General features: G+C 44.0%; 1 protein-coding gene across 1 annotated transcript; it reads right to left on the bottom strand.

The window, feature by feature from the left end:
• Window positions 2,494-14,354, bottom strand: UCHL1 (ubiquitin C-terminal hydrolase L1). The gene is made up of 9 exons (XM_005681551.3): window positions 14,234-14,354; window positions 14,091-14,102; window positions 13,483-13,611; window positions 10,301-10,451; window positions 8,369-8,454; window positions 8,244-8,291; window positions 7,423-7,489; window positions 6,477-6,535; window positions 2,494-2,926 (listed from the first exon to the last, which is right to left on the bottom strand). Exons 1-9 carry the CDS (start codon window positions 14,264-14,266, stop codon window positions 2,840-2,842), a joined length of 672 nt encoding a protein of 223 aa, XP_005681608.1. The 5' UTR covers window positions 14,267-14,354; the 3' UTR covers window positions 2,494-2,839.

Here is a 14,642-nt window from a genome sequence, read left to right as displayed (position 1 = left end):
CACATACATCAGCTATTATGACCCTCCATGGTGTGACTTGCTAAAGTGTGTTAGAGTTTGAGAGCATTTTAATAAATATGCTTCTCATGCATAAAGTCTTATAGCTACATTTAGTGGTATAATTTGTATTTCTAAGACCAAAAGCAGTATTTTCACCAGCTTCTATTGAAGGAAAGGAGCTTTGTTCTGTTTCCTTTCTCCTAAGACAAGCTAAACGGTGAAATTCACACACCTTCCAAGATTAAAAGCAGTATCTTCACCAGTTTCTGTTAGAGGAAAAGAGCCTTGTTCTGTTTTCTTTCTTCTAAGTCAATCTAAACAGTGACCATGAAATTCATACACCAAGTCAGAACTGAAAATGCATCACCCTGGTTTCAGCTCCAAGCACTTAAAATCACCTGAGCCACTGTGTATTTAGTTGTCCACATTAGAAGAATGCTAACAGTAGTGATCACTTTGCTCCTAGGAACCAAAATATCCTTCACTTAGAAGTTAGAATCAGAAGTATTATCACCATAGAATAGTTAGAGCTGAAAACTTTAAGGCAGCTGAGACCCAAGGCTCCTGGGCTTCTGGAAACAGACAAGATGAAGTGCTTCTGTGAAGATCAGACTAAGGGGTGAGGGGTGTTCTGGGGTTTCTTCCCTGAGGTCCTGAATTCCTACAACTAGAGAGGAAGTGCTATATTCAAGTATCAATTGTTCAGACAAAATGTCATTTAACATTAATCCAAGCTTATGTTACATTAGTATATCCTTATCTAAAAATTAGTTAAGGTTTAATAAACGGCAAATACATTAGTTTTTTTTAAAAACTAACTTCTGAGAAATCAGAAATCATTAAGAAAAAAAAAAAAGCAAAAGCCTCGTTGATTGGGATATATCAAAGGGACATAGGAGCCAACTGAAATAGCTCTCAATGTCCAAAGCTAAAACAGAACACGAGGTACTAGACGATAACCCAGAGTATAAAATATTTAGGAGTTCATACTGATACTGATCACATAAATAGGTGACAAGAGACAAAGCTCCCTTACAAAAGAATTCTGAATCATTTATATAGATACTCCGCCTTCAAGGAGAGCTTGATTCAGCTCCTATAGGGGGCGCTGTGCAGACCTTGTTCTGCTACACAGCAGAGGCAGGAGTAGCTTTACTATGCAGAAATGCAACCCACAATCTAGCCAGGTGATCAAGGTGGTATGTACTCTTGATATGACATGAGACCAGCACTTTACCTGTGGTCTTCCGCCCCAAAAACTCATAACCTTAAGTATGAGAACACTGGGCAAATCCCAAGAGAGGGGCATCCTACCAAATACTTGACCAGTACTCCTCAAAACTGTTAAATAAAAGTCTGAGAAACTGTCATAGCCAAGAGGAACCTTAAGAGTATTTTGGATAGGATCCTCAAAAGAAAAAAGACATCAGGTAAAAACAAAAGCAATTTGAATAAGCTGTGGACTTCAGTCAATAGTATTTTCAGTGTGAAGTGAAAGTCGCCCATGTCCAACTCTTTGGGACTCCATGGACAGTGTAGCCCGCCAGGCTCCTCTGTCCATGAAATTCTGCAGGTAAGAATACTGGAGTGGGTGGGTAGCTGTTCTGTTCTCCAGAGATTTTCCCAACCCAGTCTCCTGTATCACAGGCAGATTCTTTACCAGCTGAGCTACCAGGGAAGCCCATATTATCAATCAGTTCATTAACTGTGACAGATGTATCATATTAATGTTAAGATGAAATGGGGGAAATAGATGAGGGGGTATGTTAGTTGCTCAGCTGTGTCCAACTCTTTGCGACCCCATGGACTGTAGCCCACCAGGCTCCTCTGTTCGTGGAATTCTCCTTGCAAGAATACTGGAGTGAGTTGCCATTCTTTTCTCCAGGGGATCTTCTCCACCCAGGGAATGAACCCAGGTCTCCTACATCACAGGCAGATGTTTTCGCGTTTGAGCCACCAATGGATGATGGCTATATGAGAACTATAATATCTTGTTTTTCTGTAAAATTACTCTTATGGCATAAGGAACATGATCACTAACACTGCGTTAACCTTGTAAGGGGACAGGTAGTTACTACGCTTATCATTACTAGGATTATCATAGGTAATCATTTCATGATGTAGTTAAACGTCAAATCACTACGTTGTAATCTGAAACTAACAATGTATTATCAACTTATTTCAATAACTGCTCCAAAAAAAGTCTAATTAAAATTAAAGCCTATAAGAACACACAATAACATATACATTTGGGTAAACTCCAGGAGTTGGTGATGGACAGGGAGCCCTGGAGTGCTGCAGTTCATGGGGACGCAGTTGGACACGACTGAGCAACTGAACTGATAGGAAAAATCTAGAAACACACTGAACTGATAATAATTTCATGGTAATTTTCTTCCCAGTACTATAAAAGTTCTTATATGGAAGGTATATATGCAATTGCTATGAAACTTTGGGATATATTGGAGAGAAGAAAAAATGAAAACCAGTTTAGGCTTATCTCTTATCAGCAGAAAAATTTTATTCAAGGACAAACCACATCCAAGGCCTTAACTTACAGACACAAACCAAAGTAGCCGTTAAAGCATTAGATATTGAGGTACAAGACACAACGCGGGGAATGCTTCACCATCACAGGCTGATGCCGAACTTGCTCCATCAACAGCTGAGCTCTGCCAGTGTGGGGGCGTGGTTGAGGGTAAGTGCTTATCTGCAGAACCGAAGCAGAACAGCTGTGCTCTACAAGTACTGAAGCATTTTATACCAGCATGGGGGTGGGGGGTGGATATACTTTCACAATGAAGGAAAGAGGGGGAGAAGCAAAGTGCCCCATGGGGCATTAGGCTGCCTTGCAGAGGGCCACAGCGGAGAAGCGAACCTCCCCCTGCTCACGCTCAGTGAATTCTCTGCAGACCTTGGCAGCATCCTGAGGAGGAGGAAAGTTGTGAATTAAATTTTAAACACCAAACAGCTCAAAATGAACACTTCAAGGGAAAATTATCACCAAGACCTGCAAAGTGCACCCTGACCAATGTTAAACCTTCCAACAAACTTGAAAACCAGGGCTTAAGAGGGGGGAAAAAAAAATCAGGTGATGGGAAAGACAAGGACCCATATCACAGATGTGGCTTCAGAAGCCCTGATTGCTGCCAGCAAATGCTCTGCGCTCCTGCCACCTCGTGCCTGGCTTTGACAAGTATACCTTCTTCCCCTCAAATCCAGAGACAGAAAATTGATTTCTCTTCATTAGGGAAAAGCAAACATTTTGGTGGTGGTACCTTGTCCCACTCTTGCGACCCCACGGACTGTAGCCCTCCAGGTTCCTCTGTCCATGGGATTCTCCAGGCAAGAATACTGGAGTGGGTTGCCATTTCCTTCTCCAGGGGAAAGTAAACCTTCTACAAAATTTAAATATCTGGCATTCCAGGTACAGGTAAATAATTGCCTAGATATTTAGGGAATGCCATGAATTACTAATTCTAAAACCCAGATTACAAAGAATAAGGACAGAAAATTGATCCCAATGTTACCTGCTGAATGCTAGGGTTTAAATGTATTGGGATCAGAATATCGATCATTGTTCAATTTGTAAAAAGTCCAGCAGAAAGAGTCCAACCAAAATATTAAATGTAATACCTTTAAGAGGCTATTGAATGCTCTAACAGAAAATCATGGAACACCAGTTCCCAAGGTCTAAAATATCACCAACGTGATCAGTTTTGGCCCTTAAAAAGCATCAGCCATACCCTGGTTTTCTTCCTGCTTTGGAACCACTCAGAAAAACTGTAGGGGATCTAAAGTAACATTCTATCGGAATTTTTAGTACATTGGTATTACAGACTGCCTTCCCAAAATCCACTTTCCTTTAGGACCCACGGTGTTCATTAAGGGTGTGCCTCTAAAGACAACAGCCATCTGCTATACACACACTAAGCAGTGACTTAATTCACTCAAATTTAAGATGCTTGGGTTAAGTTTATGTATTTTCTCACCAGTTTAGCAAGTTTATTTGGAGTATAATCTAGGGCTTCCCTGATAGCTCAGTTGGTAAAGAATCCGCCTGCAATGCAGGAGACCCTGGTTCGATTCCTGGGTCGGGAAGATTTGCTGTAAAAGGGAGAGGCTACTCCAGTGTTCTTGGGCTTCCCTGGTGGCTCAAACAGTAAAGAATCTGCCTTCAGTGCGGGAGACCCTGGGTTGGGAAGATCCCCTGGAGAAGGGAAAAGCTATCACTCCAGTATTCTGACCTGGAGAATTCCCTGGACTGTGTATAGTCCATGGGGTTGCAAAGAGTTGGACATGACTGAGCGACTTTTTCACTTAGATAACCTAAAACATCTCTAACCATATAGGACGAGTCTTAGGAAAAGAATTCCCACTGATTAAGATGCTGGCTGATTGTAATATATATATATATTTTTTTTAACAAAAGGTTTTTACGTTCCCCACATCTCATAAATTCTACTCACAGAACAGTTTTAGGTACTCTATGAAGAGCACATTTTATGGTACATGCATTCCACATTTTATTGCACTTCACTTTATTGGGCTTTGAAGATACTGCATTTTTTTCTTTTTTACACAAATTGAAGCTTTGTAATAACCCTACAAGGAGTAAGTCTACTGGCAGCACTTTCCCAGTGCATTTGCTCACTTTGTGTGTCATATTTTGGTAACTCGCATAGTATTTCAAACTTTTCATTAGTATTAAATTTCTTATGGTTATCAGTGATCTTTGATGTTCCTATTGCAAAAATACTGACTCACGGAAGGCTCAGGTAATAGTCAGCAATTCTTAGCAATATTTTAAATTAAGCTATGTATATTTTTTTAGACATAATGCTATTGCACACTTAAACACAGCTTTTATATACACTGGGAAACCAAAAAATTCAACTCTTGTGATACCCACTTTATTGTGATGGTCTCGAACCGAACCCACAAAGTGAGTTATGCCTATATTAGTATAACCTTAGACAGGAGTTAAGTATGCACCTGGGAAACTTTATTAGAAGGACCACAGCCTTTAATCCAAGTAGGATGCAACGAGAATTACTGCTCCTATTCTTTTTCTCTCCCATAAGTGAATCCTGACTCTCATGCAAAACCCCATCCTGTTTCTCTAGGTCTAGTTCTCATTCCGTATCATCATTCTCATGTACCCCTGCTATACCCAAGAAGTAGCTCTGACTGATCTCAGGTGTATATGAAAGCTGGCTAGAGAAAGGGACCCTCCCTCCAAGAATGGCATCATTTGGTCCACTAACACCTTGAGGTCACCAGGCCTACGACGTTCCAAAGACAGGCCTATTATAAAGGCAGTACTGTACAGTGGCTAAGAGCACAGACTCTAAAGACAGACCAACTATTTGAAGCTGGATTCTACAGTCTGTCATTGACCGTGGGCATCACTCACCTCTGCATTTCAGTCTCATCTATAAAATGTGAGTAACTACCTCACAGCATCATTAAAAGGACTCTGTGAAACAGGTAATTAACACAGAACAGCATCTAGCCTGGAGTCGGCAAACTGCAACTTGTGGGCCAAATCCAGCCTGCTGCCTATTTTTGTGAATAAAGTGGAACACAGCCATACGCATTCATTTAGACCCTGCCTATGGGCTGCCTTGGAGCTGTCATGGAAGAACTGAATACATGCAACAGAACCCATATGCCACAGGAAGCCTAAAATATCTCCTGGCTCGTCACAGAAAAAGTTTTTGCCAACTCTCTGTCTGCACATAAGCACGCCAAAGAGTTTAGCTTTTGTTACGACAAATGAAGAAGTTATATCTTAACATCATGTTCAATTTTATTACAATTAAGTAATTTTCCTTTGTAGCAGCAAACTGATTCAACTCTAGATTCATTTTTAGGGTGAAATGGACTAGTCTGCCAGCTCTGTTTTGGAATTAAGAGCTATCTGTAGTCATTTGTACCAGGATAGTTGTAGAGTGACCCTGGATCTTAAAAAGTTCTTTTCAGGCATGTTGTGAATTTGTTTCTTTTGACCTGTTAACAGTGGAGTGACCATGTGGGAAGAAAAAACTCAAAGAGTTAACTACATAACCAGAATTCACAGGTCACGACTGACCCACACTCAGCTGTCACAGAGGGATTAGGCAAGGCTTGGGTTGCTGTTCCGTGAGTCTGAGTCAGTGGCTATGATGTAATCTGACAAAAGGACAATGGTCACCTTAATCCCATAGGGAAGTAAGCAATGACTTTCAGGCTAATTCTAACTGTGGGCTAAAGACAGAACACAAGACAGATTAATCAGGGCTGCTCTAAAGCATCTTGTTTAAAACCCTTTGCATAAAATGAGGTAGAGAATTACTATGATGATCTTTAAGCCCTAAAGACTGCTCTTATCCCAGATGATTGATGCTGGCTGTACTGAAAAAAGTCTGCATTTCAGAGCAGACAAACTGGCTAACACAGTGTGGGCCCCAGTGGAAATGGATGCCAAAGATTACCTGCAGCAGCGAGTCCTCTGAGCTGGTGCCATGGTTCACCGGAAAAGGCATCCGTCCATCTGAAACAGAAAAGCCAGGCATGTTGATTCTCTCTGCATGTTTTTTGGCCACTGTGCTTGTCCCACTGAAAGGCAAGCTTTAGATTCTTCCAAATACAATTACCGCTCCCACCAAGGGAAGGCTGCCTGCAAACAGGCTGAAAATAAGGTTCAAGTGTTCCTAATATCCATCCCAGGCATTTTAATCTACAAGCGCCAAGACCACACGAGCCCAATCTAGCGACCTAACAGCAGGGCTTGTGCCCCTCTTGAGAAGGACCACAACACAAAAAGTTAGCTGCAGTCTGTGAGTTACACGGAAGGTGGACGCAAGACAAAGGGATCTCTGAGATTTCATGTGTCCCTCAACAACTGCTGACTGGCCCCAAGTTTTCATTGCCCTTGCTTGCCCATAGGTAGTATCTTGGCTTGAGATAACACAGCTGCAAGTCTTTCCCCATTAATACAAAGGGGATGACTCTTAAAACAGAGATGGATGATCTTCCTTGTTAAAACCAGCTAATAGGAATTACCCCAACATATCTAAATTCTTTTTACACAGATCAGGTCATGTTTAAGTATTTATTTCCTTCTAAAAGTATTGCTTGTCCGAAAAGGATGATGCTGGAAACTATATTAGTGATGCTACAGTAGAAGGTAGAAGACAGAATCTGAATGCATATCTTGAAGTGGCTGACCAATTCTCTCTACTGGTTTGTGATTAAATCCATTCATCCCACTGGTCAGCTGTCTGGAGGAGGTACTCTGGGCACGACAAGGGTTAAATGCCCCCATAAGAGCTTAAAGATATACTAAGTGCAGCCATAAAGCCCCACACCAGTACTGTAGGAGGAACTATGTGTGAGAGAATACATGCAGTTATATTAGACTCCAAAAGTGAGACATACCAAGTTCATAGAGGTGGCCATCCACGTTGTTAAACAGAATAAAATGGAAGTTCACTTTGTCATCTACCTGAAGAGAATCAAGACATTTCTTTTTTCGAAAATGAGAATTTTTATTGTGTTATATACTACATTTAAAAATAAAGCTGAAAGAAAAAATTAAGATATAAATGAGATAACACTGCATAAGTCTGACATAACAATGCATAAGTTTAAGGTGTACAATCTGTTGATCTGATATCTGTATTTTGCAATAAACAATAAGCAGGACCTAATTTGTTAACAAATAAAGTCCCTAAGTGGAATATGCTTGAACCAACTTGCCTATGTATTATTTTAAATGATTAGAGCTAGTATCTATTTCCCATATATTAGGTTTTATTCTAAGACCATTAAAGTAGATATACAGCCAACTAGGGTTGTATAAACTTAAATCTAACAGTTGACTCGAAGGCTCTGTTATTACTGGTATACCTAAGTCATCTAGAAACTGTTAGTCCTTGCTAGTCTAGCTTGCCCTCCAAATGACTCAAGAGTATCTAAAATGTTCATTACTAAGAAGGGTGTTACTCTACTAGACCCATTTGAGTCTACATAAGACATTATTAGCCTGAATGTACTCAAGACTGTGTCAACTGCCAATCAGATATTTTGAAGAGCCATTGTTATGAACAGGTCTGGTCAAGGCATTACTCTGGTAGAACTTCCTGGCATTCCTCGGCCTTGAGTAGACACATGTGCTGGACCCTGGTGAGAGGTTTTTGCACATGTTTCTGGGGAAACACAGGGGCCACCTGGGCCACCTGGCTTTAACTTGTATTTACCCGACATTGGCCTTCCTGTGCCACAGCATCGTGGGCTGCCTGAATGGCCTGCGGAAAACAGAGGAGAGTCAGCACAGAAACCTCCAGAGTACTAAAAATCAACGTTCTAGACGTTCTCTTCCTACCTCATTCTTTTCAAAGCACTTTGCTCTGTCTTCAGGGGACAACTTCTCTGTTTCAGAAAGAAACTGTTTCAGAACGGACCCATCCTCTGGGCGAAAAGTAACAAAAGCATCATTAGTACAGGTATGATGTGAATGGATGCACATTTACTAACGGCTGGAGACATCGCACCCTTGGTCATGTCTGGCAACCTGAAATTGCACCATGGCCTCAAAGGGTGGGAATGAGCTGCCCCCTCCCCAGCCCCTTTCTCCAACCACTCCCTTCTCATTGCATTCAAACTGGAGATCTCTCCCTTCTTCTATGGGGTTCAGGCTCCTCCTCACATCTTCCCCCTGGCTCCCCAACCCCTTCATCTTCCACCTCACCCTCATCTCTTTGATCACGTCTGTTACAGCACTGATCCAGCTGTAGTACCTATCCGTGAGCTTTTTGATGCCATAAAGGCAGAACTGTCTTGTCTAGTCCTGTCATCTACAGCAGCTACCCATGCACAATGTTTACTGCATACATGATGCAACATTCAAATCTAGTAATGGTTCTCAACCCAAGACTTATTTCAGGGCCAAGAAATGCAATCTTAGTAGCATGGTTACCCAGACAGACATCAACCTAAAGACCGGAAATGCAACGTGCCTAACAGCTGGCCTCGAGTAGCTGGCTAGCTGATGGTTGGCGTAAACATTGTGCATTGGTCAATGTGTACGAAGCAGCCACTCGCATTTCAAAAGACCTCAATTTGAATTTTCAGCTCTAAATGTTATCAGATTTGCTAAATGCACACCATTCAAAATTTGGAAGTTACAGGAAACGTCTCATAACTTTATGAGGAGAACTATGACTCAGATTAGGCCTATGGCACCATCAGGACCATGTTTACAGAATTACAGTATCTGCAGCTGCAGGAATACAACATTCTAAACAAAATGATACTTACTGAGAAGAAATAAAAAGGACCAAGTTACAACTTTTTAATATGACTATGCTGAGTCAATTACTTGAAAAAGCAGCTTCTAGAAAATCTGGTCCCTTATGGCTGGATAACCCTCTCCTTTTTAATTTCAAAATTATATAAAGAGTAGAGTCTGAACCACAATTCCTTTGTTAAAAAAGTATCTGACCTGCTACAAGCAACAGCCTGGACACTTAGATGACGTTATTCAGTTCTCAGCCACCCCCATCCATGGTCTAAATCGGGAGTCGGCAAACTACTGCTGCCTATCTTTGTAAATAAAGTTTTACTGGAACACAGTCACATGCACTGCTTCACATCTTGTCTAAAGCTGCTCTTATTGCACTATAAGGGCAAAGAACATATGGCCCTCAAAGCCTAAACGACTTACTCTTTGGCTTTTTAAATGTGCTGACCCTTGGCCTAAATCATATATAATGCCATATATAATTTTAGCATTGTTAGCACTGTTAATTGAGCTTCTGACAACTTCGGGGCTAAGACTCATCTCTTCGATGTCCTCCACAGCACCCGTTGGAGGCAGGCTAAAACCCCTGACCCAGCTTTGTTCAGAGATGGATCTTTCAAGGTACTGGGCTGTGGCTATTAACTGCACCATTAAACAAAGGTCCTAAAGGCTGGTATTTTATGGCTTAACATCAACTCTAGCTCTTTAGAATTGCTGAGACTAGACCAAGAGCACATGAGAATCATGACAATTTTCTGTCTGCTCATGGGAGAGCCCAAGACTCTGACTCTCCAGGTGGAAGAAGCCACACCATGCTTCTTGGAAAATGAGCTTCCCTTCCTCAAAAGAGAAGCAACAATGAGAATTCACCTGCTGATCCTATATGCATGAGTAGGTTTTCAAAAAAATTTTCAGGCAATGGCTTTGCCGAATAGACCCTTGGGAGTGCTGGAAGGAAGTACTGCAGTTAACTGAAGATCAGCTAGAGGGTAACTGGCCTCAAAACCCACTCACCGAACTCCAGTTTGTCCTGATTATTGGCCACTGCATGAATGAGTCCGATGGTTCCACAGGAGTTGCCAATGGTCTGCTTCATGAAGTACACCTTGGGACTGACTTCTTGTCCCTTCAGCTCTTCAATTTGTTTTTTCCTGAAGTTCTCATGCTGTGAGTTCAAGAAGACATTTTTACATCTCTAAATGCAAATGCAAAGAACAGATGGCAGCACAGGGAGTTCTAGTGCCTAAATGGAGACACAGTGGGATGTGTGGCCAGGAGTCTTGGTCCTAGGTGCTGGCCGGCACCTAGAGAATGGCCCGTCTGCCTCCCATACCAAGTCAGCCCGTGGGGTTCTGAGAGGGACAGACACGCCACCCTGCAGCTGCAGGGCAGCAGCGGTCTTGGATTGTAGCCCAAGTTTGTCTAGACACCACTGCCACCTTTTAGCTTGAGTGGACGGCGTGCTGAAGTCAGAAAAACAGACAAGTTCGTTCTTTTCCTCCTTTTAACAGCAACAACTGTATCTTACACATGCATTCCAATCAAGCGTTGCTCAACTGAATGCCCAAGAACACCAGCTAGTTTATACTTCTTTATTCTTTGAAGTTATTCTAGTCCAAGTACCTGTCACTTCAAAAACAAAACAAAACCATAGAAAGAAACAATTTAAAGAAATTAACTACTCCCTCATCTTTTTAATAAAAAACTGTCTGCAATGCAAAGACATGGGTCTGATTCTTGGGTCAGGGAGATTCCCCTAGAGAAGGAAATGGCAACCCATTCCAGTTACTCTTGCCTGGGAAATCCCACGGACAGAGGAGCCTGGTGGGTTACAGTCCATGGGGTTGCAAAGAGTTGGACATGACTGAGCAACTAAACAACAACTTTTAGGGAGGAAAGACAACTGGTCTAGTGCACTGGATTGTGAGTTCACACAAATTTCTCCTGTAAGAAATAGGAGACACTTGTTTGCCAATTATACACTATATAAACACTAATTTTTACAACCAGCATAAATCGTACAGAATCCCAGAAGTACGTATATTTCTAATTCTAGGAGCCTTGCATTATTTTACATGGTATTGAGGTTTCCGCTTTGTCTGTGGTACCATCAGAGGAACAAGCTCTCTTGTTACATAAGATCAACTCCAAGTAGTAGGAGGAAGTGCTGCTGCTGCTGCTGCTAAGTCACTTCAGTCGTGTCTGACTCTGTGCGACCCCACAGACAGCAGCCCACCAGGCTCCCCCGTCCCTGGGATTCTCCAGGCAAGAACACTGGAGTGGGTCGCCACTGCCTTCTCCAATACATGAAAGTGAAAAGTGAGAGTGAAGTCGCTCAGTCCTGTCTGGCTCTTAGCAACCCCGAGAACTGCAGCCTACCAGGCTCCTCTGACCGGGATTTTCCAGGCAAGAGTACTGGAGTGGGGTGGCACTGCCTTCTCCAGTAGGAAGTGCTAGCATCATATATCTATCTACTGTACTTGAATTGAGCTTCCAATGACTGTTAAGGATTTTCACTTTTCTAAAAAAAGATTTAATTTTTCGTAACTGGTAGCATCATCCTTTATGGTTGTCTGAACTTTTGCATGACGACACTTCTGTAAATATTTCATGATCACTTAAAATGTTTTAGAAGTAGTCTATTTAGGATTTCATAATATTATTTGACAAAATTAGATGCTTTCTAAATTAACATTAGCTTTTCGGAAGTCCACCTATAAACCTCAACTTGCTTTCAATCTGCTTCAGTATTTAGCCCAGGAGCTGTTTTGTGTCACAAAATAGGCATTCACTGAATCTGATAGACTTAACTAGAGCTAAAGGAAAAAGTACCAAGCTCTCTCAAGCACAAAATGTTCAATCCAGAATGTTTTTTAACCAAGAGCTGCTTGATCCAGCAAAATGAGACCAGTGGGCTTTTGTAAGACAAATACGCTTCTCCACTGCCTCCCAGAGGCCTTGCCTTTTGAGTGCCGCTGCTCAAAAACCCCCGAGTCATCATGGTTCCTCTAATAAGAAACCTCTGCGAGGCTCAAATGAGAGAAAACTGCATTTGATTTGAGCTACAGGGAACATACTTTGACTTGCAATTATTTGGGAACTCCATTTTCACCTAAGTGAAAACTCAGTAACAAACATGTCAGTGGGATTATCCTAATAGCTTTTAATAACTGTTTTTAACCAATACTTGGCCCATTGGAGGAACGCCTGAACTTTCCAAAGGCTTAATTTATGCTGGGGATGCTTCTAGAAATGTCGCCTGAGGATGCTGCGAGTTAAACTCCCTGTTTGGAATGATGCCCCATAGGCTAATGCCCCTGGAGTTTCACTTAAGCAAAATTCAACCACTCCTAAGTCAGGGATCGAGTGGCAGCATTTGAAGACAGACAAAGCCATGCTCATTAGTGGGATTCCATACATCCGAGACAATCACCCTAGCCACCCTTTTATATCTGATACGCAGGAGGAAGACCATCTAAAGAGAAATGAAAAAGCATTTCCAAGACAGGTCTAACGTCCACCTGTTCAATAAGCTACAAGGTCAGAGAGCTAGAAGGTGATTTCCACACCGGAACCAGGCACAGTGATTAAGCTTTAGAAAAACACGTAAGAGAGACTAAAGAAAACAAGTGTGTAAGTTGTAGGGAGTGGAGGGTTGGGAAGAAACCCCTGCATCCACTGAAGGCCCAGGCAGAAGAGGCGTAAATTTAAAGAACCTATTGTTTTCTTCCGGTTTAGGCACGCCGGGATCCCTCCATTTTACACCAAGGTGGGAGTCTGAGAGAGAACCAGACAATAAAAAGACAGATCACAGCCCTTAAAGGCAAACAATCGGCCAGCCACTCCTTGGCGTGAAAAGCTCGGAAAAGCCTAGGGTCAACCTGACTCACGAGCAGGATGAACAATCTTCCTGGATAATCAGGATGATGGAACTGAGATGCTGCTTCTCTTCCAAGTTTAAGGCAATGCTGATGGACGCAAGGCAACGCAATAAACTCAATAAACAGGACCCCCAGGGAGTAAGGAACCACGAAAGTGTGAATTCTCCCTCCATCCCCAACAAGGAAGAGGCAGTGTGCCAGGACTGGGCGGCCACGATGGGAGGAGACCCTACACTGTCCTCAACGACTAATCACTCGGGTTTGGGGGCAGCGCGCACAGCGCAGAGCCTGCGCACCCCGGGCCCCACGCCCTACCTGCGCCGTGAGCGGAAAGAGCAGCAGCAGCGCGCAGGCCGGCGCTGGCACCGAGCCCAGAGACTCCTCCTCCAGTCCCAGTACATCCTCGAAGCGCCACTGGCCGGCGACCCCCAGCCGGGTCAGCACCTGCAGAGAGAAAATAGCGCGGCCATGTGCGGAGACCCAAAAGTGCTAGCACCCGCCGGAAGGCGGGCGGAGGCGGCGGGCGCGGGCTCCGCATCCTCGCGCCCCTACCCAGGCCTGGGAGGAGCCCGGCCCAGCCCCGCCCCACCCCCCACCCCAGCCGGGCGCAATGACACAGCACAAAGCGCGGCCCACACGTGGCTCCCGCGACGCCCGGGCATCCCAGCCCGCGCGCCCCGCGCCACGCCCTCGGGAGCTTGGCCTGGCGCTCGCATCTGGGCGCAGCCTCCTCCATCCCACCTCCGACCGGTTTCGCAGAGTCACCGCCGCCCCCCATGCAGCAGCAGGGAGAGGGCGCTCGGGCCGCGCCCCAGCCCCGCAGCCTCTGGAGTACGCAGGGGGCCGCTGGGTCTCCGCAAAACAGCCGAAGGCGCCTCGGTGCTCCCGGGGGGAAGACAGAGGCAGCGCAAGACGTCACTCACTTTGTTCAGCATCTGAAAAGCAAATGCAAAGAAAAAAAAAAAAAGCAAAGATATAAGCAGTCAGCGATACGCTACCTAGCGAGGGCTGACCCTCGGCCCTGCGCTCCCCGCCACCCTCGGGTAACCGTGCACCTGACGCTCACCTCGGGGTTAATCTCCATTGGTTTGAGCTGCATCTTCGCGGACCTCGAAAGGAACACAATCCAGAGAAGCGAAAAAACAGCGAGCGGAACCGCCCAGGCTGCAGCTATAAGGCGCCGGCCTGACGCACTGTGGGTGCCTGCGCAGGGGGAGCAGAGGCAAAACCAAGCGAGGGGAAACGGTCAGTCGCAGCGAAATGGGCACGAATCCCCCCATGCGCAGCGCGGAGTGGTACGGCCTAGCCCCCAAACCTTGCAGTCTCACTTGCTGGTGAGATAATCTGGTGGTTGTGAAGATGGGTTTTGTTGGTAGGTGTTTCTTGCATGTGTGGAGCAGTCCTTTTGGTGCAGTCTAATTTTTTGCGAAGTTTCTGGAAAACCACGCTTTCGACCATCCCAATTACCTGAAAGC

This window comes from Capra hircus, chromosome 6 (assembly GCF_001704415.2).
Source record: "Capra hircus breed San Clemente chromosome 6, ASM170441v1, whole genome shotgun sequence".
In the NCBI taxonomy this organism is placed as follows: Eukaryota; Metazoa; Chordata; class Mammalia; order Artiodactyla; family Bovidae; genus Capra; species Capra hircus.
The sequence above is the reverse complement of the archived record's forward strand: the minus strand, read 5'-3'. Positions and strand labels throughout refer to the sequence as shown.

Bases quoted from the DNA above. Each gene is read 5' to 3' on its own strand.
- UCHL1 (XM_005681551.3), bottom strand. From the start codon at position 14,266: ATGCAGCTCAAACCAATGGAGATTAACCCCGAG. The intron at 8,455-10,300 runs GTGAGTGGGTTT...CTTTTCGCCCAG, and splicing joins TCAGGACAAACTGGAGTTCG to AGGATGGGTCCGTTCTGAAA. The intron at 8,292-8,368 runs GTAGGAAGAGAA...TGTTTTCCGCAG, and splicing joins AGTGCTTTGAAAAGAATGAG to GCCATTCAGGCAGCCCACGA.